We start from the raw sequence: 27,092 nt of genomic DNA, 5'->3' as shown, positions 1-27,092 counted from the left end.
TCAGACATGGAAGGGAATGCTGCAGGAAACCATGTTTATTATGCTGAATCTTAACTCGACTCTTGTGCCCCAAGTGCCCTTGCTGTCCTGGTGAGGGCTAGTTGGGAACCTCTCCGAGCAACTCATGTTCCTGCTCTGTAGAGCAGCTGACGGTGCTGAAACCCAATCGGTGATAACCAGAGGGAGCAGCTGGAGGCCCAGCTAGAAACACAAATCTCCCATGGCCAATTCACTAGCTAATCTCAGGGCTTCCCTTTTAGCAGTTGTGGTCTTTGAATGCTTGGAAACAAGTTTAAATTGCAGGTGCACTTCTGAGAAGGCTGCTAAGACTCCTGCAGTTGTCCCAAGGAGAGATGCAGCCCATCTGTTGTTAGAATGGTTCATTACATGTAGCGTGCCCAGAAATGTGCCAGGCACGTTCCAGAACGGACAGACCAAGGTCCCTGCCCCAAACAGCTCGCAGTGAGATAGGAGATGTAACGTGACAAGAAGGGGCACGGGAAGGAAGGCGGAGAGGTTGCAGCAATGAGATTGCATCGAAATTCAGCTTAAGCACATACAGCCCTGGGTGGGTCAGTCGGATGTCAATGGTTTGGGGTGTTGCTGCTGGGGTCATTCTGGAGTGTGTGAGTCTTGCTGAGGGGTTGGATGGGGGGTAGGGGTTGCTGGATAACCAAAAAGCTGCAGAGTTGTCCCAGGGTTTTGGAGGGGATAGAAGTTCTCCTGTTTCAGGGCACAAGCCCGTATCTCTCTACTGATGGCCAGGAACAAATTTCCCCTGGGAGCAAGTTACCCAGTAACAGCCGGGTTTCTTGCACCTTCCTCTGAAGTAGCGCTGGGCCTAGATGGACCTTATGACAATTGCTAGGTGCTGTTTGTTCACCCATTCTGCATGTCTTCAGTAGGGTTTCCCCTAAGCTCTGGTATCCTGTTAACTACCACTTCCCTCCCACCTGCCAATGGACGCGTAGTAGCCTACAGGACTGAATGTAGCTGAATACCGTTTTCCAGATCCCAGGTTCCCACTTCCCTGGCAGTGGGTCCGAGTGGAAGGAGGTTCAGTGCAAGGACAGGGAGAGGGGAGATGGATCTTTCCTGCTGTTTGATGGAAACTGGGTCAGCCTTTTGCGCTTCCGGACTCCTCTGTTTCCCAGCCAGCAAGGTCCTCTGGACATTTCTGTTCACTAGCCCTGGAGCCAAATGACCTTTCAAGTTCTAATCTGGGCTCGTGTGAGACTGGAGAAGGAGAGTGCTTCGTGCAGCAAAATTGATTCAAAAGACCAAGTCCTTTGTCTCACGTGCCTTAGCACAAAATTAAATCGAGTACATTTTCATCTTCCGAGCCCCCGTCTCCGGTTTCATCTCAGTGCCCGTTAACGCTAGGTGGGAGCTAAGGTAACCGGGTGAGAACGGGCTGGGACCAGGCATCTCCTGCCAGCCTGCCTCAGATCTCTAAAAAACCCTGAGAGAGAGGAATTCGCTCTCCGGGCTGGCAGCCTTCCCCTCCCCATTCCAAGAGCCAGCTTCAGCCAGATACAATACAGCTCCTAATCCAGGCACATTCCACCCAAGTCACTTCCCCACCTCCCTTCATCTAATTCTGGCTCCAGAACAGGAACAGGTGACGCAGGAGGCAAGAGCCGCTTCTCAGCACTCCACCGGGGCTGGACACAGATGGAGCGGGGCAGCGGGGAGGTAAAAACAGGTACATGCAGGCTCCTCTCCTGAAGGATAACCCCGGGGGAGGGCGGGGGGTAAATCCCTGCAGCTGTTAACGGACCAGAGCGGTCAGGAGTCCTAGAATGCGAGCTGGTCCCCCTTCAACCATCCAGGCATTAGTAAGGAGAGGAGAATGCTCTGGGTCCTTTGCCCTCGGGGGCAGGCCCATGCCACACCGCAACACACACAAACGTCCCCTATGGCTCAGCCCCCCCCCCCCCCCCGAGACCCACTCCTCCATGCCCTGCATTCGGCCGCACTCTCATCAGTCTGCCGGGCTAAGCAGGCAGCGTGAACGGGGCTGGCCCCTCTGGAGCAGTGCGATCAGCCAGGCCAGAGCAGGAGTGGGGCCTGCCTGGGTCAGGCTCCCTCAGAACCACTTTTCTGGTGGGTCCTGTCTGAGCCCCCAGCACTGCCCCCTCCACTGGCCAAGACCAGCCTGGCGTCTGCACCTATCTCAGGCGGCTCAGCCTCGGGAAAGCGAGCGGGGTCCCACAGGTGGTGGGCAGCAGAGACCACTGGGAGCTGGACCCGCACTGGGGAGCAGGGCAGACCTCTGGGATGCGACCCCCGAGAGCCTGCCTGGCCCAGCTGTACCCACTGGCCCCGTGGCCAGCAGCCTTGCCCAGCCCGCATGGTGGAGTCCGGCTGCTGGGTGGCAAGCCCCCTACAGGTGAGTTAGACCTGCTGGCTGGCAGCCGCTCACATAGCAAGGCCTGGGCGCTGGACCGCCCCGGGCGAGGGGCCAGACCCAGCTGTGTGGATGGGTTAGACGGGTCTGTAATGGGCCCCTTCCCATTGGCGCCATTGTAAACCCGGGACTCTGTTGTAGCCGACTGTGATGCTTTAGTTTCAGCATCAGGCTCTGATCTTGCAAACAGATGGGCATGTGCCTGTCTTTACACTGGTGGGTCATCCGGGGGGACTTCAGTGGGTCTGGCAGAGTCAAGTATATGCCTGTTGGCAGCATCTAAGTCACACAGAAGTCGTCATGTTTTACCTGTCCTGGTGTAGGCACGCTGGTCTAGCTCTCCTTAGTGCAGACGCAGTCGTATCCGTATGTTATGATGATTATTTACTTACCAGGTGTATCACAGCAGCACCTAACAGCCCCAGTAATGGACCAGGGCCCCTTGTGCAAAGTAATACACCCCCTGCCTGCCCAAAAAACCCTATTCCTTGCCCCAAAGAGCTAGGGTGACCAGATGTCCCGATTTTATAGGGACAGTCCCGATTTTGGGGTCTTTTTCTTATATAGGCTCGTATTACCCCTCCACCCATGACCTGATTTTTCCCACTTGCTGTCTGGTCACCCTACAAAGAGCTTACAGCCTAGACAGGTGCTTTAGACCAGTAGAACTAAACCTAAATGGGAAGGAGAATAAACTCACCGGAGTCCTTGTTGTTCTCCCGGTAAAAGGTTCTTTTAGGCTGGTATAACTGCATCCGCACCAGGGTCGTACCAGTTGCAACTATTTTGGTAACAAACCACCTCCCCAACCCCACATAGCTGTAGCGGGACAAAAACTGTGGACCAAGCCTAAAACTCCCTCCTTCCGAGCTGGGAAGCTGGGAGAAACATGAATGAGTGAGGTTTACATATTCTAGGCAGTGCTGGCAGCAGCAATGCCTGTAGTTAAGGTTGCCTAACGGTTTCCATGGTAAGCCCCTGTTTTGTGTTGCCTCTAATGTGATTGGAGATTTTTGATGTCTCCTGAAATTACATTGCAGAATTCTTCATCCCAAGAGGGGAGACACTTGAACTATTGCTCTACCGAGAGAGTCTCCAGCAAGAGAGATGTGACAGATCTGCCCATGATACAGCGTGATCTGTTATGGTATTAGAGAGCCGCAAGAGTGACTTAATTGTTTAAAGGGGCAGTCAAGGTGGGAGAGATAATATCTTCTTTGCACCAACTTCTGTTGGTGAGAGAGACAACTTTCGAGCTTGCACAGGTCTTCAGGTCTCAAGGGGCAGCGTCGTTTTCAAAATTGTGCATGCTAGTTTTTTGCTCACTGACAGACAGATCCTTACAACATTAAAACTTCCTTTTGACCCATCATTGTTTGTACAACAAAAGCAGACTAGTCTGTTTCACTTTGACTTGTGAGTCAGTTTCTATAATAGTTGGGGGGGAAACAGGCTTGTTTCAAACATAGGCTGATCCATTTCGGCTATCTGGCATCAGCTGGTGCTGGCGGCTGTTAGAGCCAGGATACTGGACCTAAGGGATTTGGGGTCTGCTCCTGGCTGGCCATTCCTTGTTCCACTTTCCATGTTTCCCTTGTGGGTTCAGGTCGCCAACAGCGATGCCATGTTTGGATTGCAAACACTGCAGGAGGATGTATGGTCTGGTCTTGTTTTGTTTTGTTGGGTGTTTGTTTTTTTTTAAATAAACCTCCATCCTTTGGAATGTACAAAGAAACAGTTACCGGGACCCTTTGGATTGCTTCCTTCTGCTGAGGTTTTTCGGCTGCATCCAGCACCGTAGCACCAGCCTCATGCACAAATCGGGGGTGGGGGTGGGGGGGGACCTGCCTGCGTTAAGGTTAAAAGCCGTTTCCTTTGGGTGTGATTTGTTTTAGGCTGGGGAAGGGGCAGGCGGCTGGTCTGGAAGCTGTATAGATGGGTAGCTCTGTAAAGCAGAGGAGCCCAGGGTTCAAATCCTACCTGTAGGGCCGTGGCCGGGAACTCGGCGCTGGGTTTCTCCAAAGAGCTCGTTGCACAGATAGGCACCACGGGGGAGCCGCTTCGTTCAGGACTGCTTGCCACAGGAGCGGCCCGCCTGTCCAACTGGCCCTTGGCGTGTCTGGGGACCCTCCCTTTGCCTGTCCTGGAAACGCCTCGGGCCCGGCGCGTACAGCAGCTGGCACCGTCTCAGCGGGGCTGTCTGGGTGCTCTCACATTGCACATCATTCATCCAAATAGCAGCTCACAGGGCGGGCGATTTCTCAGCACCAAGGGGTGGGGTGTTTTTTTGGAAGGAGGTCAGACCTGTGGCTTGGGGGGGGGGAAATAAATCACCTGGGGAGAGACAGGCCCCTCCAGTAAATCCCCCCTCCCACCAGCCCCCCTTCTCCCCATCCATCCCTGGCCACCACTAGTGGCCACTACAGCTGCTGGCAGCTGAGAGCATCTGAGCAGCAGAGAGTCCACAGAGCAAGATGGCTGCTCCCATGTCCCAGTGAGTGTGTGCAGGGGCTTTGTCTCCACACTTCCCTGGCCCCGCTCCCTTGGGGCAGGAGGAGAGAGGTGGGGGGGGGGTTGGCAGCAGCCTGCAGGGGTCTGCCCCTGATGCCTTGGGATGTGGCTGGCTTGGGGCGGGGGGGGGATTTTGGTTTACAAGGGGGGGGCTGGTTTGATTGTTATTTTCTCTATTTAAAAAAAAAATCTGGGAGGTTTGCAAGCGCCCCCCCCATCCCAAATCCTATTGCAGCTTTTCAATGGTACGTATCTGGGGGGGCTGGCTCTGCAGGGGGGGGATGTTGCTCTTCTCTAAGCAGTTCTCCAAACCTGGTCAGAGCTCAGAAGCGGGGGGGGGGGGGGGTCTGGGAGGATGTGTTTGCAATCTGGGCTTTGGCTGGTGCCCTTGAGGCTTGGCTGTCAGGGCTTGTCTGAAAAACACACCTGCTCAAACTTCTCTCCAGCCAGGTGAAATGGGGGGTGCGGGCGCCCCGGAGGGGATGGGAAGGACTTTGGTGCCTTTCCCCCCAGACACCCCCCAGCCTCCTCTGAGAAGGAACCGTGGCTTTTCATTCTCTGCTTCGTTCCCAGCACTCAGGGGAATGAGCCCACCGCACACCTGGACTTCACCCTCGACAGCTGCTCCGGAGCCAGGAAATGCTGCAGTTTTTCACTGCCCCTCGCTTTCCCCGAGCCCTTTCACTTTAGCAAGGAAATGGTTGGATGCTTTTTTACCCATGTTTTAGCCCAGGTGTCCCCCCACCCCCCCAGCTCTGTGCATTGGAGAGGCAAATTCTTTGGCTGAGCCTTGCCTTTGGGAGGGGCCGTTCGGAACAGAGTTTTATGACACTCTATTTTAGGATAGCCTTTTTATTTTTTTTTTAAGCAACCTGCTTGATGCTCTTTGTAGCGGGCGAGAGGCTGCGAAGTCAGTTTGTTTGTTTTGGAGTTTGGGGGAGAGCAGAGAAAATGGAAGGTTTTCTTGTGACAGAGGATTATTCTGTATCGTGTGTATTACGGTAGCACAGAATAATAGAGATCCTCAGGGCAGCTCAGGTCCCGCTGTGTAGGGAGATACCTGGGGGTGTAGTCTTGGGGGCTCAGCTTCCCCCATTCTTCTTACATCACCTGTTCCTCCTCCTCCGAAGCTCTGCTGACACCCCTGAGTGCTCCCAGGGAGGCTATGGAAGTGGGTCGATGCATTCACACACCCCTGTGAGTTCAGAGAGCCAGCCACGGCCCACGCTACCATCCCAGGGAAGGCACAGGCGGGGGAGGAGGCCAGGGCAGACTAGTGGGGGAGTGGATGGGACCAGTGCTCTGGGAGCTCAGGGTCTTTGGGGCAGAGACTTACCATGACGGCCCACGTGTTAGCACGGTGCGCAGTGATGCTCCCTGTTGGGAAAGCGGCAGTTAGGGGGAGCATGGGCTGTTGTGGGGGCTATGAGCGTGGCTGTGATCTAGGACCCCAGACCTTCTCTTCCTGGGCTACCGCCCCCCACTCTGCTGGGTCTTTCCTCCCCTGCATCCCATGCAAAAGCTGTGTCCCGCTCAGGGAAGAGGAGTTACCTGGGGCAGGTTGGGAGCAGCTGCTTCTCAGGGAGAACCTTGGTGGGGCCTCCAGGAAGCTGGAGACAGGAGACCTGGTGGAGCTTCCCCAGGCGCTGTCTGACTGGCAGTGGCCGAGGAGACATTTAGCAAGAAGCTTTTGGCTTTGACTCTTAGCCAGGCAGGGCCGTCACAGCCTCCCGGAGGAGACATGTCTCTCTCCTTCCCAGGGGAGCTGAGGGTGAGGTTCTTGGGCTTAAGCTGGGCAGGAAGGCTGCAAACTTTGCAGAAGAGCCTCCCGCTTTTGGAACATTTTTTCCTGTGTGCTCGCGGCTGCACCAGGCAGAGGAGGGGACAGGAGCTGCCCCAAGGAACCCTCGGTCTTGGGAAAAAACAGGATGGCGATATTAGATTTAAAAGGCTATCAGCCTTCATGCTTCAAGGCACGAATACCCTGCGGTAGGGAGGAAACTCCCTTCTGGGCAGGTGGGCCAAGTATTAGGTTTCTTTTTCCTTCCGTGGAAGTGTCTGATGCCGACCGCTGTCAGAGACAGGCTGTGGGACTAGATGGACTCGTCTGCTCCAGTCTGGCAGATCCTTTGCTCCTGCTTTAGCGCCTGATCCAAAGCTCAGTGAAGTCCGAGGAAAGATACCCCTGGCTTTCGTGGGCTTCGGATCAGGCCCTTAGAGGGGACAGTCCATGTGCCGTACGCGTCTAGGCGCAAGGCAGGTAAATATTGTTCCTGGTACAGTTGGTGGGTGGGCAATTGCAGGAGGCATGTGCTTGGGTGGGAGGGTTTTGAACAGGGAGGAGGAGCACCAAGGGTTAGGAACTTTCTCCCCAGCACGAGGGGCTGTTAAGTAGCGGGGTCCAAATTCTGCTCTGACTCCTGCCCAGAACATCCGCACAGGCTCCCAGGTGGCCTTAGATTAATAGATTCATAGATTCTAGGACTGGAAGAGACCTCGAGAGGTCATCGAGTCCAGTCCCCTGCCCTCATGGCAGGACCAAATACTGTCTAGACCATCCTGGATAGACATTTATCTAACCTACTCTTAAATATCTCCAGAGATGGAGATTCCACAACCTCCCTAGGCAATTTATTCCAGTGTTTAACCACCCTGACAGTTAGGAACTTTTTCCTAATGTCCAACCTAAACCTCCCTTGCTGCAGTTTAAGCCCATTGCTTCGTGTTCTAGCCTTAGAGGCTAAGGTGAACAAGTTTTCTCCCTCCTCCTTATGACACCCTTTTAGATACCTGAAAACTGCTATCATGTCCCCTCTCAGTCTTCTCTTTTCCAAACTAAACAAACTCAATTCTTTCAGCCTTCCTTCATAGGTCATGTTCTCAAGACCTTTAATCATTCTTGTTGCTCTTCTCTGGACCCTCTCCAATTTCTCCACATCTTTCTTGAAATGCGCTGCCCAGAACTGGACACAATACTCCAGCTGAGGCCTAACCAGCGCAGAGTAGAGCGGAAGAATGACTTCTCGTGTCTTGCTCACAACACACCTGTTAATACATCCCAGAATCATGTTTGCTTTTTTTGCAATGGCATCATACTGTTGACTCATATTTAGCTTGTGGTCCACTATAACCCCTAGAGGCCAGTGTGGGTAAAGATGGGGCAGAACATGACAGATCAGGTCTCTCTGCCTGCCGGAGTAGAACAGTGTGAAAGTTTTCTTTGGTTTGAATGTTTTTGGCTGGCTGGAATGGCCACGTGTCAAGACCTGGGTCTCACCCGTAGCACAGGTGGACTAATAGTGCTTAGCAGGTGCATGGCTCTTCACAGACATCCTCCCAAACCCCAAAGGGAGGTAGGGAAGAACTGTTCTCACCATGCTGCACATAGGGGAAACTGAGGCAGGTTTGCTAAGTGAGGTGAGGTCACAACAGGGATGAAGTGACATGGCCAAGGTTGGAACCCAGGAACTCCTGGCTCCAGTCTGGTGCTCATCCCACTTGCCCACACCTCTGTTTGCCCCTTCCCCATCAGCGCAGGTTCTGCTGTAGCTAACTCCGTTGCGAGTGTCTGTGCGGCTGGGTGACGCAACTCGCCTGAGCGGCAGGATGCCTCGCACTTCTCTGGCACGCTCAGCTGTGGGCAGCCTTCCAGCCCCACAAACCTGGCTCTCTTCGTTGGCAGTGCAAAAGCCCGCCACTGCGCCATGTGGGCCAGCTGAGGTCACGCTGCTGATCGCTCCGAGCGGCACTGACAAGCAATCTCCCTGCAGGCAGCTGAGTTCGTACTGCCCCTCTACCTCCCTCCTGCCAGGGACTCCTTTCTTTAGACATGGGATGCTTTCCGGTTCCAGGCGTGTACTTCCCCCTCCTTGTGGCTGGGCGGAGCGGGTTACACCTGCTTGGAGAGCAGAGACCAGTGGAATGTTACAAAGACCAGATTTGATGAGCAGGATGATTACGGGGGGAAATTTAGAGTAGCCGGAGCCTTGGCACAATTGGCTGCCGTCAGGAAATGCTTCCGTGCCAGGAGCCCCGCGGAGCCGTGGCAATTCGAGGGTGTGTCTGAAAAAGTTGGGGCCCTCTGTGTCTCAGACAGGAAATGGTGGAGGAAATATACAGCAATGGGGAAAGACTGGCTAGTTCTGTGTCGGCGTAGGATTTCCGAGAGTGCGAAGAACCGAGGGGAAATTACAGTGCCCGGCCTAGTGTCTCCTGGAGTAGCATCCTCACTGGAGCCAAGGAGAAACTGAAACCCGCCGGGCAGCGAGTGGGGCCCGGAAGGGGATGGGGGGCTGCTCAGCCCATAGGAGTGGCCAGCATGCACCATTGTGGCACAGATGCTACGTTCCATCCAGTAGGAAGTGGCACTTTGGGACACGCCCTCTCTGCTGCTGGAGACTCCACTGCTCTCCTCTCCCGTGGGCTCGGGGTTGGAGGCAGGGCTTGCCGGTTTGATGAAAACGTCAGTTCCCTTTCCCTGCTTTCCTTCGTTCCCCCGGGCCCTTTTCCCCTGTAGTTCCCTATGCTTCTTCCTTTCTCTTTGTAATGAAGTTAAGTCCGCACCCGGTGAGGGGTATGAATGGGTGGGATAACCTGCTCTTGCTGCCTTTTGAGAAATCACCCGCTAGCTACAAGGCGTCCTTTGCAAGGGTGTCAGTAGGAAATGAGAACTAGACTTTCCGTCTTGCGCTTGGACTTCCTTAGACCTTTCTGGAGCTGTTTGTAAAACCCCAGCACTACAGAACCGAGCCGCGGCTGGGCCCTCCACAGAGGTGGGAACTAAAAGCGGTTGCTAGGGCTTTGGAGTTGCCTTTGACTTGCTCGCACATAACCTAGGCCGGTCACCCAGAACTGTGAACAGCTCTAACGAGCCGATCGTCACTGCCGTGCGTGGGGTGGGAAGCCTCCAAAGGCGCTGAAGCGGTGTGTGCCCATTAGGGGCAGTAGAATGCCGGGGGGCTGATGCAAAGGGGATGAAGGGAGGAGCAGCTGGATTGTTTGGGCTTCCAGACGTGCTTTGTTCAAGGGCCCATTTTCATGGCAATGAGAACCAGCCATTGGGCTGCATTATCTCATGACCTGGTGGGAGGGGGACGTTGCATGAACTTCCTACTGCTGGGTGAGGCTTCACAGCTAGTAGCAACACTGGGGGCGCTCATCTAGGCCGGCCCATGAGTTTTAACCCCCGGGTTCCCTAACCTGGCTCAGAGGGGTCTAGACAATTTGGTGGAACCTTTCCATGTGCTCACGCTCTTGCCATTATTACCCTGAGCTGCAGGTGACAGCAACCAAGGGAACGGATGGGACGGGGGAGGCTAGTACAGCTGAAGCCCTGGTAGCCTGCAGCTCGCCCTTGGGGATGCACTACAAAGCATGCTCTGGGCTTGGGGATCACTCCTCACTTTGCCACCTTTGGATGGTGAAGGGGAGGGTCTATCAGCCAAGGAGGCCAGAAGTGAACAGGAATCTCTGAGTTGTCGGCCTGACGCTCGGTTGGGCGCTCTCTGCGGTCGTTTAGTGCCGCCGTAACCCTGCGTTAAAAGACGAAACTAAGTAATTAGCAAAGACAAAGGTTTGCCAGCGCCCTAATCCCTCTCCCCTTGTCTCTTTCATCTCCAGTCGAACCAGGAAAGTGGTACTAGACCTTCCTTACTAAATTAAATGTAGAGGCTGCTCCTCCAAGGAAAAGTTCAGTTCATCCGTAGTGTTTGATTTCCCAGCCACAGCAATATGGTGCCTCCAGGGAAAAAGCCAGCTGGGGAAACTTCCAATTCCAATAAAAAGTGTAAGCGCTATTTCAATGAGCACTGGAAGGAAGAATTTACCTGGCTGGAGTTTGACTATGAAAGGAAACTCATGTTTTGCATAGAATGTCGCCAGGCACTGGTGAAGAATAAACACGGCAAAGCGGAGAATGCCTTTACCGTGGGCACGGATAACTTCCAGCGTCATGCCTTGCTGCGGCACGTCACCTCTGGAGCTCACCGCCAGGCGCTGGCGGTTAACAGAGAGCAGCTGGCTTTTGAAACTCGCGTCCATAACCACCAAGAGCTGCGCTCCGTGATCAAGGTGGAAGTGAACCCCGCCAAGATAGCTATCCTCACCACCGTGTACTGGATGGCTAAGGAGGAGATCCCGGACGAGAAGTGCTCCTCGCTGCTTGAGTTCCAGAAGTTCAATCTCTGCCAGGCGTTGCTGACCTCGGAGCTCAATGACTGTTACCACCCCAGCAGCGTCAAAGAGATGCAGGTGTGTGTGAGAGCCGGGCACTGTTCGGTTGTGTTTTCTGTCCTTGTGTTGGATCACAATGGCTTTGGGCTGCCCCCCCTGCTGGCGACATGCCCACCAGTAAAGACACCTTAATGCCCCCAGTTCAGCAAAGGGCCGACACCCGTCTCCAGCAAAGCACCTGGGACCCCATTTGGGAAAAGCATCCCTGCCCACGAAAGCTCTTTGCATGTGCTGTATCTAATCGGTGGGCCAGGAGCGTGTACTCACCGTTCTGAAAGCATTCCTGAATCGGAGCCGTTAGCACATGCTCCAGTCCCACTGAGCATGTCCCCAAGTGCTTTGCTGAACCAGGGTCGAAGAGCCACCTTTTAACAGGGAGCAAAACTACTTGAAGGTGTCCACCATCTAGATTCCAGTATAATGTTATGAATCGTTAATCTTGATGCCTGGCACTTTTACTGTGCTCTGTTCTCCTAGTGCTGTGCAGATGTTACCTAATCAGTCCTCACCAAACTCACTGGGAAGTGGGTAAGTAGTAGGATAGCCCCATTTTACAAGTTGGGAAACTGAGGCAAGGGCAAGTTAATGCAACTGCACAAGGCCACTTAGCTTTCAGGGCCTGCAAAAGGCCTGGGCTTATTTGGTGCATCGGTCTTGTTTGCTGGCCTCTTGCAAACGGGTGAATTCCCCCTTGGGGAATAGTGGTAGAGCTGGGACAAGAACCTATGAGTTGCTTGGGGTCACCCATTGGCTCAGTCCATTAAGCCATGTGGCCTCTTGGTCTGCACTAAACCTTCACATCAAACCGTGTGTCGCTGGCGATCCTCCTTTGGTGCGCCCTTGGTGTGGAGGCTTAAGACAAGTTTCTCTGTATTAAAAATTGATGCAACGTCTGGTTCGTGAGGACAGCTGATTAGGCAAGGTGGGCATTCCTAGAAGCCAGTAGAAAGTGATCGAGTCCATCAAAGACTGGCCTTTGTTAATAAAGAGGGAGTGTTGCATTCCTTCTGTCATTCACGTGCTTTTAATGTATATGGGGAGCCAATGGGCTTTAGAAGGACGTGCAAAGAATCCATTTTTAAAATCGGAAACATTTTTTTCCTCCCTCCTGTTTGAATGTGCCAAATTTCACAGTAAATTAATGATGAATATTTTAGTGATAAAAGCTCAAGAGATCAATTAGCACCAGAGTACTGGGGCGGGGAGGGGGGTGTCCTTTTTTTACCCTAAACTGGGTGATCAGGAAGATCAAGTTGAAGGCAAAGAGTTCAGAGAGGATTTTCTTAATTTTACAAATGTTTCAGGCCTGTTAAAATCAAATTAATTTGTAGTGAATCTTGGCTGTTTGCCAGTCATTTAGCTAAATAAAGAACCCTATTTTACTGCAGCTAGACTCACGCACTAATTAGATTCCTCAGCCTCTAATGGTACGTGCAGCATTTGGGGAAAAAATAAGGATTTTTTTTCTTCAAATCAGTGGTATTTTAATGAAAAGGGCCAAATGGAATTAAGGAGAAAAAGATACCATGAAGTTTTATGACTTCTTCAGTGTGTGATTTGTTTTTAAAGCATGAGAGTAATTGATGAAATTATAACAACATGAAAAAGCAGGTCTTCGGTATGCTAATTCTACTCTAAGGAGGATGGGATTCAGGAGTCACTATGAAGGGGGAGAGGGGAGATTCAGGAATGCATTCCTATTTGGGATCCCACCTAAGCACGTGCTTATGGCTGATTGAAATCAATGGGTCGTAAGCAGATACTTTACTTTAGGCTTCTGCTGAAGTGCTTTCCAGAGTAGGAGTGCTAGTTTGAGTTTTCAAATACCATTTGATCAAAACAAGCAGCAAATTCCCTTATTTAAAAAAAGGCAAAGCAATTGGGACAGAGCCGTCAGCTCCCCGTAGGTTTGTTCAGCACCGAGCAGTGTGGTCCCACCAAGCTGAATCCTCTGGGCAGTCTCACAACATAGAGATGCATGAATAACACTGCCGTGTTGGATAGTAACAGCGCTGTATCACTGCAGCGGATCATGGGTCTGATTTACCTCTCGTGAAAGGAGAACAAGGCCTAGAGAGACGGTAGAGTAGGATACTGTAGCTTTTATTTTTTTTAAAGAAAGGGTGCCTGGACGATTGTCACTGTAGTTTCCATGTAAAAGGTTCTGCTCAATTCTGCTCTGTCACCCTAGTGTAAATCCGGAGGGAGTCCTGTGCAGTTACTTCAAATGTAGGCCCCAGTTCAGGAAAGCTCATCGGTTCAGGGAGGGCGTTTAAGCATGTGCTTCTCTTTGAGCATGTGTTTCAGAGTAAAATTTTCAAATGCGCCTAAGTCCCACTGTCTTCCATTGACTCCTAAGTGACCTAGGAACCAAACGGTAACATTCTGAAAGCACCAGAGTCCCATTTCCAAAAATGATTTAGGCGCCCAAGTCTCATTGAAAGTCGTCACTTAAGCCACAATTTTAAAGCAATTTAGACACCTAACTCCCTTTAAACATCTGGATCTTGGAGCAACAATTTTTAAAAGTGCCCAAGTACCATTGATGTTCATTGACTCCTAAGTCACGTGTGTGCTTTTGAAAATGGGATTTAGGCTAAGTCATTTGGGTGCATTTGAAAATTTGACCCTAAGACTCATGGAAGGTCAATGGGACTTAAAGTGAAGCCCGTGTTGAAATGCTTTCCTGAGTCAGGGCTGTACCCTGGGTTAAGTGAGATCAGAATCAGGACGCCTTGCAGCTTGTAGGGATATTTTTAAGCATGCTTCGAAATTCATTTTAATTTCTTTTTCCCCCCTGCCCACCCCGATGCTGCTTCGTTAACTGGCTCAGGCAGCGATCGTCAAAGTCCTTCACAACGAGGACAGGCACAAGATGAAAGCCTCGCCATTCGTTGGGCTGGTGGTGGACGAGACGGTCGACATTCTGGAGCACAGGAACCTGGTCATGTTTACAACCACCGTCTCCCCGTGCGACGGGCAGACCTCCATCACATTCCTGGGCAGCTTTGAGCTGCCAGCCGGGGAGGCCTACACCGTGGCGGACAAAGCGGTCGAGGTGATGCACTCTTTTGGCGTTCCCACCATGAAGATCACGTGGCTCAGCTCTGACAGCTCTTCCCTGATGGCCGATAGGCTGAATGGGGTGGGGACCAAGCTGAAGTCCATCTGTCCTCTTCTCACTGAGTTGCACTGCGTGTCCCACAGGAGCTCCCTGCTGCCCGCTGAGAGTGTCGTTAATATTGAGTATGTCCGGAAATACGAGACCACGGTGGATGCCGTCTACCGACTCTACTCCAGCTTCAAAGGGGAGAGCAACAGCCTCCAGGAGCTGCAGAGTGTCCTGGATCTATGCGAGATAGACCTGGAGGGCCCCAGGACCATCCACTGGACTTCCATCTTCCCAGCTGTGAAGGCAATTGATTCCTCCTGGCCTACGTTGGTGCTTCTGCTGGAGAGCGAATCGGAGAGGTCCCCTGTGGCGTTTGGCCTCTGCGAAGAGCTCAAGAAGTTCCAGTTCGTGGCTTTCACAAAGATCCTCCTGGATGTCCTCCCCATCTTCCAGAAGCTGAGTCGGTTCTTCCAGATTGAGGACTTCGATCTCTCCATCCTGAAACCCATCGTCGCTGCCACCGCCACCACCCTGCAGGCCCAGAAGACCACGAGCGGCCAGAACTTCCAGGAGTTCCTCAACGAGATGAATGAGCATCCCCGAGAGGACCGGGAAGACGAGAGCCGTTTCTACTACAAAGGGGTGGAGCTCGCCAGCTGCTCCAAGGTGCACCTGAAGAACTTTGAGCACTTGAAAGAGACCTACCTCGAGAGTGTGCGGGGCAACTTGCTGGATAGGTTCCCTAGCCACATGCTTGAGGCTGTCAACTCCTTCTCCGCCATCTTTAATCCCAAGTGCTACCCCCAGTCTTTGGATGATCTTGGCAGCTACGGCATCACCGAACTGAACTTCCTCTTGCAGGCTTATTCCCGGGTGGTGGTGAGCGAAAGGGCGCTGAACGATTTCCCCCTTTTCAAACGGATCGTGTTCAGCCTCGGCCAGTTATCCTTCAAGGACCTGTGCGTCAAGCTGGTTTACAGCCATTCCGAAATGCACGAGCTCTTCCCGGACTTCGCTGTCTTGGCTGCCGTTGCTCTGGCCTTGCCTCTGGGCTCGGTGCTCTATGAGAAGATCAACCGGGGCCGGGAACTCATGAAACGCAGCCAGTGGCGCTACGCGAAGGACTCCGGCCTGTCCAACTTCATGAAGATTGCCATAGACGGGCCCACCGTTAACGAGTTTGACTTTGCGTTAGCCATTGAGTATTACGAAAGTCTGAGAGAATCCGATTTCATCATGGCACAGGTTCAATAAGATGAAAACCAAGCCACCTTTTGGGGTGATCGACTGTGAAAATACGAGAGATTTTTGACTCCAAGATAACGTTACCCTGCTGATAGGGTGTGAGGCCTTACATTTAAGCAAGAATATCTAAGGGTGGAGTTTTGTTTTGTTCTCATTATTATGATTTTCCCTTTGCTTTACCACTCTCATCTCTTCCATCAGTTCTGATCAGGCAGCTACACGAACACGCTCCAGAATCTAGGGCTAAATGTGAAATGTTGCGAGAGTGTTCTGTTCAGCACTGGGAGCTTTTGAGCAAGTCCTTTTGTGAAGCAGGACAAGGGAGCTTTTTCTTAAATTCATTTCGGACCTGCTATCTCAAAAGAAATTTGATTGAATTGGCTGAAATGTTTAATATCCATTTTTCCTGCTGGTTTTAACCACACTATTAAATTTCAAATTGTGTTTAGATTCACTTTCTCTTTCCTTCAAAAAAAAAATCTCATATCTTGAGCTCAAACATAACGTTGCTTACGCACACCGTTCCTGGCAGCTTTCTCTTGATGTTCTGTTCTGCAGAAAATATCCAATTTTTTCTCTTTGGAGCCTAGAGAATGAACACTGAAGAGACGGCATATCTTTCTAGCTCTGTCACACATCTCATCATGCCTAGCAGTGTCCTGTTAAAATTCCTTGCACATAGCACAAAATATTTTTAGTGTTGGAATCAACTCATGATCCTTACAAATTCAAGTAATTTGGAGAGTGATATTGTAATCACCAAGGAAATAGTAACTTTTAAATGCATCCTTGTGTATATATGTTTGTGTATATATATAAATTTATATAAATATAGATATATATTAAATAAATATATCTTAACTTTCCTAGTGTTAAAATACAAAGATATCTAAAAGGACTTTTTTTTTTGCAATGACAGAATAAATTATATACAGGGGTCCAAAAAAGTAATAAACAGTGAATTCCTGGTCTTTTCAGAACAATGCATTGTCCCTAACCTTTCCGTTGCAGTCTAAGCCTTCTGCAATCTTACAACCAAAGAAAATGTCCTGTGACATCTACCTTACGGACAAACTTGAGTTTTGTTTCTATTGATTTTTTTTTTTTTAAACATTCCCTCACCTTGGAGTGAGTGATATCGGGACAGATGAGGGTAAGACGGCTCCTCTATCCGTATGGGGTTGGTACACAAGCGTTTAATCTTTGTAACCATGGCCGGATAGAGTCTGTGTTGCATGGCACGTGTCCTCTTTGTTAATTACATGGGCTTATGTTTGTTTGTTTTTACCTTACCTTACTTGCGGTGTTTTTCTTAGTTTGGGGGAGGGAAGAGGGAGAAGACCCTTATTACTGGTTTTAATTTGCAATAAAGTCAAAACATTCGACTAAAGTATCATGTCATTTTAATGCTTGTGCACAGCTGTGTTTGTCTAGCGAAGAGTTTGGGTAAGATTAGCTGTCCTAGGAGGTCAGAAATCCCACAAGTCTCCAGGTTCCCATGCTGAGCAGCACCGTCCCTGTTTACCACCAGGCAGAACCAAGCCTCTTGTGCTTTCCCGGCAGCCATCACATTGTCCTCGTTTCATGCACCAGCGCACGTTTTCCCACTAAGGACTCAGAGCCCAGTGGGAGTCTATCCATTGACTTCAGTAGACTTTGGATCAGGCCTGAATTCCCAGTGTTAGTGGTGATGCCTGATGCTTCCCCAGTGTCGATCCTGGGGGGCCAGATCTGACCTTGTCCCTGTGAGCGTCTCTCCATCACCATCCTGTCCTTGTTTTCAGTGGGGTGTTTCTCCTCCAGCAGTTCGGGGGCTGTAGATGTAGCTACACTTCTGGCGCTACAGAGGGACAGCCACACAGCTGCAGCTACGTCGCTCCAGTGTGGACACTTGCTAACGTGACGGAAGGGGGGTTTCCATTGCTGTCGTCAGTCCATCCCCTCGAGAGGGAGCTGGGTCCGTCGACCTTGCTGCGTCTACAGTGGGGCTTAGGTCAACCTAACTATGCCACACAGGATGCAAACTTTTCCCCCGCCCTGAGTGCTGTAACTACGTTGTAGGTGTAGACCAGGCCTAAGAATCCAGCTCTTGCTACTGCGTTAGGCCAGATTCAGTCCGAGAGCGAGCGAGCGTAACTCCGCTGAGTGCAATAGAATTGCACCACTTTGTACGTAGCCCGATTTGCTCCTCAGGGTCCGCTGTGCAGTAATAAATCGGAGACCCGGTCTTGTGGGATGCTGATTGTCTGTGTCGGGGATCGGCGCTGCAATGGGTTATGCACCATTCTCCCTTACGGTGAAAACAAGCCGTGAAATCTGCTTGCGTGGCTGTGCTGTCCATCTCACGTACCGCACAAACAAGGGGACTTCATAACGGACACTCTTAAAGTCACCTGACCTTCCAGAAAAAGAGCTGTGTGTGAGCTCGAAATCTCGTGTCTCTCACCACCAGAAGTTGGTGCAATAAAATATATTTCCTCCCCCCCCCGCCCCGCCCCGCCCCATCTCTAGTATCCTGGGACCAAAAGCGGCTGCATACTTGTAAAGTAAATCCAGCAAGTAAAACCCTTCAGACTGCACTACCCTTTTCATGTTTAGCTACGTTATTATGTGTATTCCAGCAGCACCAAGAGGCCTCTGTTGAAACCAGGGATGCATTGTGCTAGTCGGTGTACGGACACTTAGGAAAAGAAAGTCCCTACCCCGAAGAGTTCGTAACTCAAACGAAGACACAGGCTGGGTGACAAGAAATGTAGTGATATTGAGAGACACAATTCATCTCGCAGTGTGCTTAGACTTCTGACTTTTGGCTACAGAAATAAGTTGTTTCCACCATGATAAATATTCTTGGGTTCTAATCAGACTTGAATTTACAGTCACAATCCTTGGGTTACTCCAGATGGTGACAATGGTTCGGTGTAACGCTTTCACTCCTGCGTCCTTCACTGCATTACATATGGCTTGGCTCATCAGGGCTGCACCATCTGCAGATGGAGCAGGGCAGTTCATTGCCATCCCTGTCTGTCTTTTTCTGCTCCTACATTTATACCCCACTTGTCACCACACGACAGTATCTGAATGCCTTAAAGATTATCCTCACCTGACAGATGGGGAAACTGAGGCCTAGCAAGATGAAGTGACTGGTTCAAGGTCACAGAGTCTGTGGCAAAGCCAGTGGCTGAACCCAGATTTCTTGAGTCCCAGTCCAGTGTCTTACCCACAAAATCACCCTTCCCTTCCCTTCATCTCTCTCTCAGAGTAAATGACGCAAACACTTCAAGGTGCCATCAGTGATTATTATAACAAATACAGCAGTGGGGCCTGTGAATTTCCAATTATTTATCCCTAAAGCTGCCACAGTTCTGCCCCTTGACTTCTGCCTCTCTCCCTAGGTATTTCTGCAGCAAGCTGGTAAAGGCATTTCCTAGGGAAGCATTTGCTCTTCTAAGAGTGTGTGGCCTGGTATTCCATCTGTCACCATCCGTCTCCTCTCAGAGCTTCAGGATAGCTCGTGAACACGCTAGCTAAAGGAGAGTAGGGGCCTTGGTGAACTTTATTGCATAGGTGGAAGTGAGGTTTGTGTTTAACAGATTAAAAATCAGGGGCTTGCTCTACCAGTGGGGCCAAACTCGACAAAAAACCAACGCCGTCTGAGTGCTGGAAAGTGGGCGAGGTTCATTGTGTACCCCACTTCCTGGATTCCCGCGAGCCACCTGCTGTGGTGGAATGTGCAGCACCAATTTGTCTCTGTATCTTCTGAAAAGGTTATTCTGAAAAGTGACTCTGCAGAAGTGATCTCTCCAGATCAGAATTGTTCAGCTTACAAGGGAAAAAGACCACCATTGTGTCCCTAACCTACCACTAGGATCCGACAGTCCGTTTGTGTCCTGTGGGAGTCACACATCATGGCCAGCGAGAAAGACGCAGCTGGTTCAAATTCTTCCTCAGTTATACCCACACAACCCACTGAGTCCAAATTCTGGTTGCAGAGTCATCACTAGCGGGTAGAAATCGACCTCTCGGGGATCGATTTATTGCGTCCCATCGGGACGCGACAATCAATCCCCGAATCGACGCTCTTACTCCACCAGCGGAGGTGGGAGTAAGCGCCGTCGACGGGAAGCCACAGAGGTCGATTTTGCCGCCGTCCCTACAGCGGGGTAAGTCGGCTGCGATACGTCGAATTCAGCTACGCTATTCGCGTAGCTGAATTTGCGTATCTTAAATTGACCCCCCCCCCCCCCCCCCGTAGTGTAGATGTAGCCTAAGCGTGATATTTGACCTGCCTGCTCTTGATTATTGATGACGATGCATGAAAAAGGAATTTCCTAAGTTCACTTCAGCACCCAAGGTGGAGTTTTTAGATGTGGCAGCTGGGCAGGTGGGGAGGGAAGTCTCTTACCTTCTACACTCACTGGATTTTATATGGGTGGCAAGATGCAATAAAACACCGGGGTAATTGTCAGAGTCCCTCTTCAGAGCGGAAGAGCACACTCTTAGCTGGAGGATGCATGTTCTTGGGTTGCGCAGAAGCATGGAAAGCCACTTGTCTGGAATAACGAAACCAAGGATTTCAATCTTAGGTCCATGTTGAAAGAGGCGATTGAGTTAGCCGTGTCCCCAGCCCTGTTCTTTGTTAGAGCTGTTAATATCAGCTAGATTGCAACTATATTTTGGTGATACAGCTGCAAGATCATAAGCGATTTTGCACTGAATGTTCAGCCCTTGGCATGAGCGCATCTCACTGACCAGACTTTGCTACCGTTTGTTTTCTCTCTAAAATGTGTAGGCGAGGGAAGAGAGCAGCCGTTACTCACTATTTAAGGAGTGGAGAAGGGGGAGTCACATGGAGCCTATTGTGAAAGGGAAGGAGGTCCCAGCTAGATAGAAGGGGGCGAGGGAAGTGTCTCAGGATGGAAAAGATCAAGAACAACTGTCCTAAGACAGAGTAGCTTGTGCCTCAGTTTCCCTTTCTGGGGGTAGATAACGCTTCCCTGCCTCACTTCCCTGTTGTGAGGTTCTGCCGGCCGATGTCTGGCAGCTGATGAAGCGTGGGTGATTATTCCCATGTTTACAGCTGTGCTCACTCCCGTTATTCCAACCCTGGCAGTTTTTCTGCTCCGATGAGCGTCCCCTCGCCTCCCTATCTTGGGGGGGGGGGGAGCATTGTTACAGGTTTTATTGTCGTCTTTCGTAACCTTTCGGAGGCCAAGCCGGGGCGGCACGGAGGGCAAGCTGTCTAGCTGGATCATCAGCCCGGATCTTTCTGTGAGGCTCCAGGTTACAGACATGCGGTGATACAGGAGACAGACCATTCGTCTTGCAATCTGCTGGGACTTCTAAGCGCTGGGTACAGAAACAAGCGGCTTCCACCCTGAGAAATAGGCTTGATTGACAGTCACAATCCGTGGGACACCAAACGGTAAGAGCGGTTCTGAGTAACTCTCTCACTCCCGAATGCTTCGCTCTCTAGCCATGCACACGGCACCCGGTATGACATAGGGCATTTCAAGGGTACGTTATCTGCAGATGGATCAGGATGGTCTCTTGCCGTCCCTGTCTGTCTTTTTCTCCCTGTGCATTTATACCCCACTTTTCACCACAGTACAGTATCTGAATGCCTGTAATAATATTATCCCCATTGGGCAATTGGGGAAACTGAGGCTCGGAGAGGTGACGTGACTTACCCAAGGACACAGAGTAAGTCAGTGGCAAAGCAGATAGAAGTAACCAAGAGTCCTGGCTCACACCATTGGGCTCTAACCACTAGATAACACTGCTCTATGCAGCATGAGTCATATGGCCTGTTGATCAGCCTGCCAGACTCAAGAGGAGAGACACAGAATCTTGTGTGGAAGACGCTGCACTAGGACTGGGGAGGAAGGCTGGAGTCTGTTCTTAGCTCTGCCACAGACTTGCTGTGTGACCTTGGACAAGTCACTTAACTCTGTGGCTCAGTTCCCACCTCTGTAAAATGGGGATAAGGATATTGATATTCAGCCTTTCTCCCACTGTTTGTCTGCCTAGGATAGATAGAGGGTGAGCCCTTCAAAGAAGGGACAATCTCCCATGTGTTTGTACCACACCCAGCACAATGAGGCCTTGATCTTGGGTAGGTCTATTGTACTAAGAATCACCTAAGTACCAGTCTCTCTGAGGGAAGCGAGAACCAAGTCCTTGATTCAGCCAAGCACTGAAGCACAAGCTTAAAGTTAAGCACAAACGTAAGTGTTGGCCGTCGTTCTTGCTAGCAGACCAAACGTGCTTGTTACTGGGGGTTTTCCCGGGGAGTTCTTCTCTGAGAATAGTCCCCACCAAACCATGCGGCTGTCTGTAGCTTAGTTACAAGCGCTCTTCTTGTGGTAATAACGACGCTCCCGGCCCCACACGTCAGGGGCACCGTGCTAGCAATCGCCACGTTCCACCAGCGCAGCAACGCCATTGCATTTGGTGAGCTGCAGTCGCCGATTAGCCCGTTAACCATCCACAGGGGCAGAGACAATTCACCGGCATCATTCCTCACCATGTGAACGTCAGCGTTCTTTAAAAACAGCAAAAGAGGAAAAAAAACATTTTGAAGTTTACGGACAAAGATGAGCAGATGCCCTCGCAGTCCAGTCCCAAATCCAGTCACTCTGATGCTGCTTTCCGGTCTAGTATTACCATTGCATGTAAAAGGGTGGGACGCGGGGCCCTCCCTAGGGGGCGCCGATCCCGCCGGATGCTGTGCCACGCCAGCTCAGATGATGCGATGCAGAAATACCGTTTCACGCCCCAGAAAGTTCATTATGTGCCGTTCACCCATTTTTTGCTGGGTTTTGCCTTTTTTTGTTTTCCGCTTCTTTCCATTTATTTATTTTTTTGTTTGTTTATTTTTAAACTGTTTCCCAGATTTCCCTCCTGGGTGATTTTGGAATTAATTCGATCAATGCACGCCTGATGAAGCAAACAGTAATTTTTACCCTGGAGTTAGAACTGGCTCAGGGATAGCTCCTATAAAGAGAAAGAAATGAATATGTGCATTCTCCCAGAAAGAGGTCACTTTTGCCTGGAGGGCCAGTGTGTCATGCTTTTTATTCTGAAATTCAACAATCTTGCAAACTTGGAATTTCAGTTTTTCCTCTTGACTCCCCGATCCGCCAGGCTGATGCCAGTGAAGAATCTGAAATACATAGAAAGAACGGCCAGTGTCTGATGAAGGCCCTGATTCGGCAGAACAATTAGGCACACGCTTAAGTGCGTCTCTAAACAGCATGGAAAGCTGGAGTGGAGGCTTCAGGTCTGAAGTGACTCTGGAGGGGGCGTATGAAAGACACAAGTGAAATCCTGGCCCAGCTGAAGTCAGTGTGAGTCATTGAGGCCAGGATCTCACCAATGAGATTTAGATGCCGCACTGTCACTTGTCCCTTTGAGGAACGGCCCCCTCTCTTGCTGCCTTCACGGTAATAATGAAGAGGCAGTGGGTAGAGATGGGAGTTCTGTTCCCAGCTCGCGTGCTAGCCTGCTGGGGGACCCTGGGTGAAACATTTCGTGTCTTTGTGCCTCTGTTTTTCCCAGCTGTAAAATGGGGGTAGAGTTACTGCCCTCCCCTGTAAAGCGCTTGGAGATCAGTGAAAGAGCAATGCTATAGAAGAACACGGCTGGGGGTTAGTATTCTAGTCACTGCGAGTTCTTCTCTGTCACATTTCTTTCGGGTGAGGGAAAAGGCTTGTGTTTCTATAGCAGGCACAGAACTTCTCCGCGGCCTTACAGAATGTGTCTTTTTTGAAATGGGGCGACCAGAGCTGAACGCAGTGTTCAAAACCCACCTCCTTTCTCTGGAAGCACCTGACTTTTTGCTAGCAGCGCTGCAACGGTAAGACCTCATCCAGACCCCACCATTAAGCGTCTGATGAGCTTCCATGCTGTCAGTCATCGTTCTGCTCTCATGCAAATACAGCAGCTGTCCCAAGTTAATTGTGTGGCTCCGTTAACGGCATGTTTGTGATTTTGGAGATTTATTTAAGGCCACTGGGATCTCTTTAGAACAGAAATGTGTCTTGTTATATCGGAATATGTCTCTGACCTCTCTTAGCATCTGTGTGTGATTTAAAGCCGGCTGTCAGCTCCTGCCTCTCCTGTAGTTATCCGGGCGCGGCACAGGGAATATGAAGCCAGCTTGATGTGCTGTATCTCAGCGAGCACGCAGGGCAGGATGCGCTCGGCGTGTTTTCACGTCTGCAGTGACCGGTGAGGTTTACGGCAATAATACATTTCACGCTCCACGGTAACAAGCCGGCACACCTTTATCAGCTGAAGAGTTTTAAAAGTTCTAGTCCAAGAAGCATTGGAGACAGGAGGCCTCAAGGCACAGATCAGGGGGCACTTATTACTTGATAAGCAAGATGGGCACATAGGAACGTCCATAGCAGAACGGGTCCATGGTCCATTCAGTTCAATCCCTTGTCTCTGACAGTGGCCAGCACCAGCTGGGGAGAGGAAGGTGCAAGGTCCTTCGCTGGGTGGTTATGGAGTGACCTGCCCCAAAGGGGAAATTTCTTCCTAATCCCCACCCAGGGGTTGAACGGGGGAGAGCGACAGTGTTCTTCCAAGCTCCTCCCACAAAATAAGCTCCGCCCAAAGAGCCAGCACTCCCAGGAGCCCGTGCAGATGTTGGGCATCCCGGGCGCTGCTCAGCTTGAAGGCTGGCATCCTCTCCCGCCGTGTCAAGGCTGGCTGTGCAGTCTCGGGGGGCTCCCGTGCAGCCCCTCTGCAGCGGCTCTTCCAGCCGATAGCCTGGAACGGAGACCTCAGCCCCTCCGCCAAGGGCCCCTGGACCCACATGAATGTGGCTCTGCCGGCCTCCTTCCCTCCCACACTGGACCGTGTGGGACCAGAGAAGGGACCCTCTCCACAGTGCAAAGGGCTCCCCACGCAGCCTTGTAGGTGGGGCGGGGTGCCTTGGCCTGGCTCCACGCCCTGTGGATAACGCTTTGCCCAAGAGACTCACTCCCCAGCGCTGAGCCTGAAGGGGCCCCCCTGTGTGTTTAGGAGAGTGAAGTTCCTGGGTTGCTTTGAGCGAGCCCTGCCCGCCTCAGCCCTTGGCATCAGAGAGCCTGATCCTGGCTGGTGCTGCGGCCCCTCCATGCTGCCAGAGCAGCTAAGGTGTTTGAAGGGACCTTGCAATGGGCGCGGAGGGAATCATCTCTGCACAGGGGCATCAGGGCTGTACACCTGCCCTGCTCCCCGCTACTGGCCTAGGGCGCAGCTCAGGGGCGGGACGGGGCGGGAGGGAACTGTGCGATGGCTGGTGTCGGGCCTCCGGGAGAGCAGAGCGATGTTAGAGCAGCCCGGACGCTGCTCTGACTTACAGCAGGCAGGCCGAGGGGGGGAAGACGCCATCTCAGCCCTCCGCCCCACATCGTCCGTTCCCCCAGCACAGCACAGCGTTCCCCCACGCTGAGGATCAGGCCCAGCGGATCTGTTCCATCGGTTGTCCATGTGACAGTCCATAACTCCTGGGGGCGGTTCCCTTAGCTCATCTGCTCAGAGCTTGGAAATCCGGGCTCCTTAAAGTCTTCACACCCCTCCCCCTTTCGTGCTCAAACCCAGGTGCTCTCTGGGCCGAGGAATCAGTGGAATTACCAGCCCTGCTCCGGGTGTGTTTATAGCAAAGCCTCCCGCCAGGTAGGCATGGGGAGGTCCCAGGCACTGGGCCGTAAGCCGCACGCAGAACCTCAGCCTTAGAGCTGCTGAAAAGGAATGGAAGTAGGGGGCGAAGCAAAGGGAGGAAAAGCAGGTTCGACGGGTGAGGGGCAGTGACTTTGACTTTGATTTTGATGCTGTCTGACACTCGTCTTTCAGCTCAGATCTGGTTATTCAAATCCAGTTTCTGCTCAGGTCCCAGAAGAGCCTCTGGCTGTTTGGAACCAATTCGGTTTTCCCCAGTTCCTACAATATTTTTTTTTTTTATTTACTTCGGGCTATTTTTAGATCACGCACCGGCGCTCACCGCCAATCTGCGGGGGAAGGCGTGCGGCAGCCTGGGAAGCTGGTTCGTGGCGCTCGGGATGTGGGTGTTTCTATTCTAGACGCTAATAACCCATCGGGGGGAACGTTGCGGGAGGTGGGGAGAGGCAGCAGGAGCACCGGCAGCTGTATTTCTAATCCTAGCCAGTGGCGGAGGAGAACTGAGGCTGTTCCCCAGTGCCTAAAGCTCAGATGAGGCATTCAGATCCCACTGGAAGTCAAACTCCTTTGACAAGCTTAGCATAACCGCCGAGCCAGGGGATGTGTACCTCCCTCCTCCCCTGTGACTAGCTAGTCCAGCTACTCCCTCTGCATCTCCATTGCTTTTATTGCCATGTTGTCTCTATAGTTTTAAGTGTCCGTGTGCTCGGAGCTGTACAAGACTCAAAACAAGTCCAGGTCCCCACCCCAAGCAGCCTACAGTCAGAGGCCCCAGTCCTGCATCAGGATCTGCGAGAGCACTCCCCTGTACCTACCCAGAATCCCGTTGGAGGGAGAGAGGCCCCCGTATTTCTCGGTGGGCATTGTCAGGGTTATTAGAGATAGTTGGGAAAACGGGGGGTTTAACATGAGAAATTTAAAACAAAAAGCTGGTGGTTTGAAATGTTTCCGTTTCCCTGTGGGACATTTTGAACCAATTCAAGGCAAAACAATTCCCTTTTCCTGTCAGTCTCATGTAATTTCAGTTATTTAAAACCAAAAAGCCAAAACACCATTTTAATTCAAAATTCCAGAGTTGACATTTGCCCTTTTCCGGGTGATTTAATTAAGAAAAATCTCAATGTTGTGTCTCCTTCCCTCTCTGTGTAGGTCCATCTGGGCACAGCAGCCCCCTCCTAGCATCGCTGTCTGTTCCTGGGCGACCCCTACACCCGCCACTGGACATCAAGCACTTCCTGACCTTTAGACTCAATGGGACGTCCCCACTCAACCTGTTCCCCAACTTCAACGCGGTGAGTTATTACAAGGCTCAAAGAACTTTCAGGCTGGAAGGGGTGAGATCCGTGCGTCCGCGTCGGAAACGCAGCAGCGCCAGGGTACGAGGGGGGCAGGGGGAAATGCCAGCAAGGACAGACAACCCGTCACTGCTCACAACGTAACCCCGACAAGGGCTTTCCATGTTCAGGGAGTGGGGAAGGAATAGTCCAGAAATGAGGGTGCGATGAAAAGCAGCACGTTAGCCAGGGAGCAGCTGGTGGGCGGGCCCGTGATGCTAGTCGCTCTAGGCGAGCACAGATGGACTCAGGGCATGGATCCTGGGAATCTGGCGTTGGCAGGAGCCGGGCTCCCTTCCCAGCAGGGTTTGGCCTCTGTTTTCAGAAGCACTAAACGCCCATGGTTTGGCCCAGATTGACAGTTCAGCAGCACCTGCCAACAGCAATGGGAGCTTGTGAAAAGCCTGACCCCCTATGAATACACACCTGGGTGGCCAGATTGAAGGGGCCCTTTTGCCTTTAACCACGGCTGGCAATGTTCAGTGCCAGGTGGCATCGAATGGGTCACAGGAAGGGCAACAGGCAGCATGACTCGTTCAAGGTCACAGAGCAGATTAGTGGCAGAGCAGGGGACAGAACC

General features: G+C 51.6%; 1 protein-coding gene across 4 annotated transcripts in view; it reads left to right on the top strand.

The window, feature by feature from the left end:
• The window catches only part of LOC128829094 (zinc finger protein 385C-like), a 202,761-nt gene that overhangs the window by 137,474 nt on the left and 38,195 nt on the right, over positions 1 to 27,092 (top strand). For 2 of the 4 annotated variants that reach the window (XM_054014257.1, XM_054014258.1), the window contains one exon: positions 26,328 to 26,470. In XM_054014257.1, coding sequence (XP_053870232.1) covers positions 26,328 to 26,470 — 143 coding nt within the window. Of the gene's footprint in view, positions 1 to 4,875; positions 4,905 to 10,540; positions 11,171 to 13,985; positions 16,900 to 26,327; positions 26,471 to 27,092 lie in introns of those variants that run through there. The other 2 variants (XM_054014256.1, XM_054014260.1) reach the window with 2 other exon arrangements.

Source organism: Malaclemys terrapin, chromosome 25, assembly GCF_027887155.1.
Source record: "Malaclemys terrapin pileata isolate rMalTer1 chromosome 25, rMalTer1.hap1, whole genome shotgun sequence".
Taxonomy (NCBI): Eukaryota; Metazoa; Chordata; order Testudines; family Emydidae; genus Malaclemys; species Malaclemys terrapin.
The sequence above is the reverse complement of the archived record's forward strand: the minus strand, read 5'-3'. Positions and strand labels throughout refer to the sequence as shown.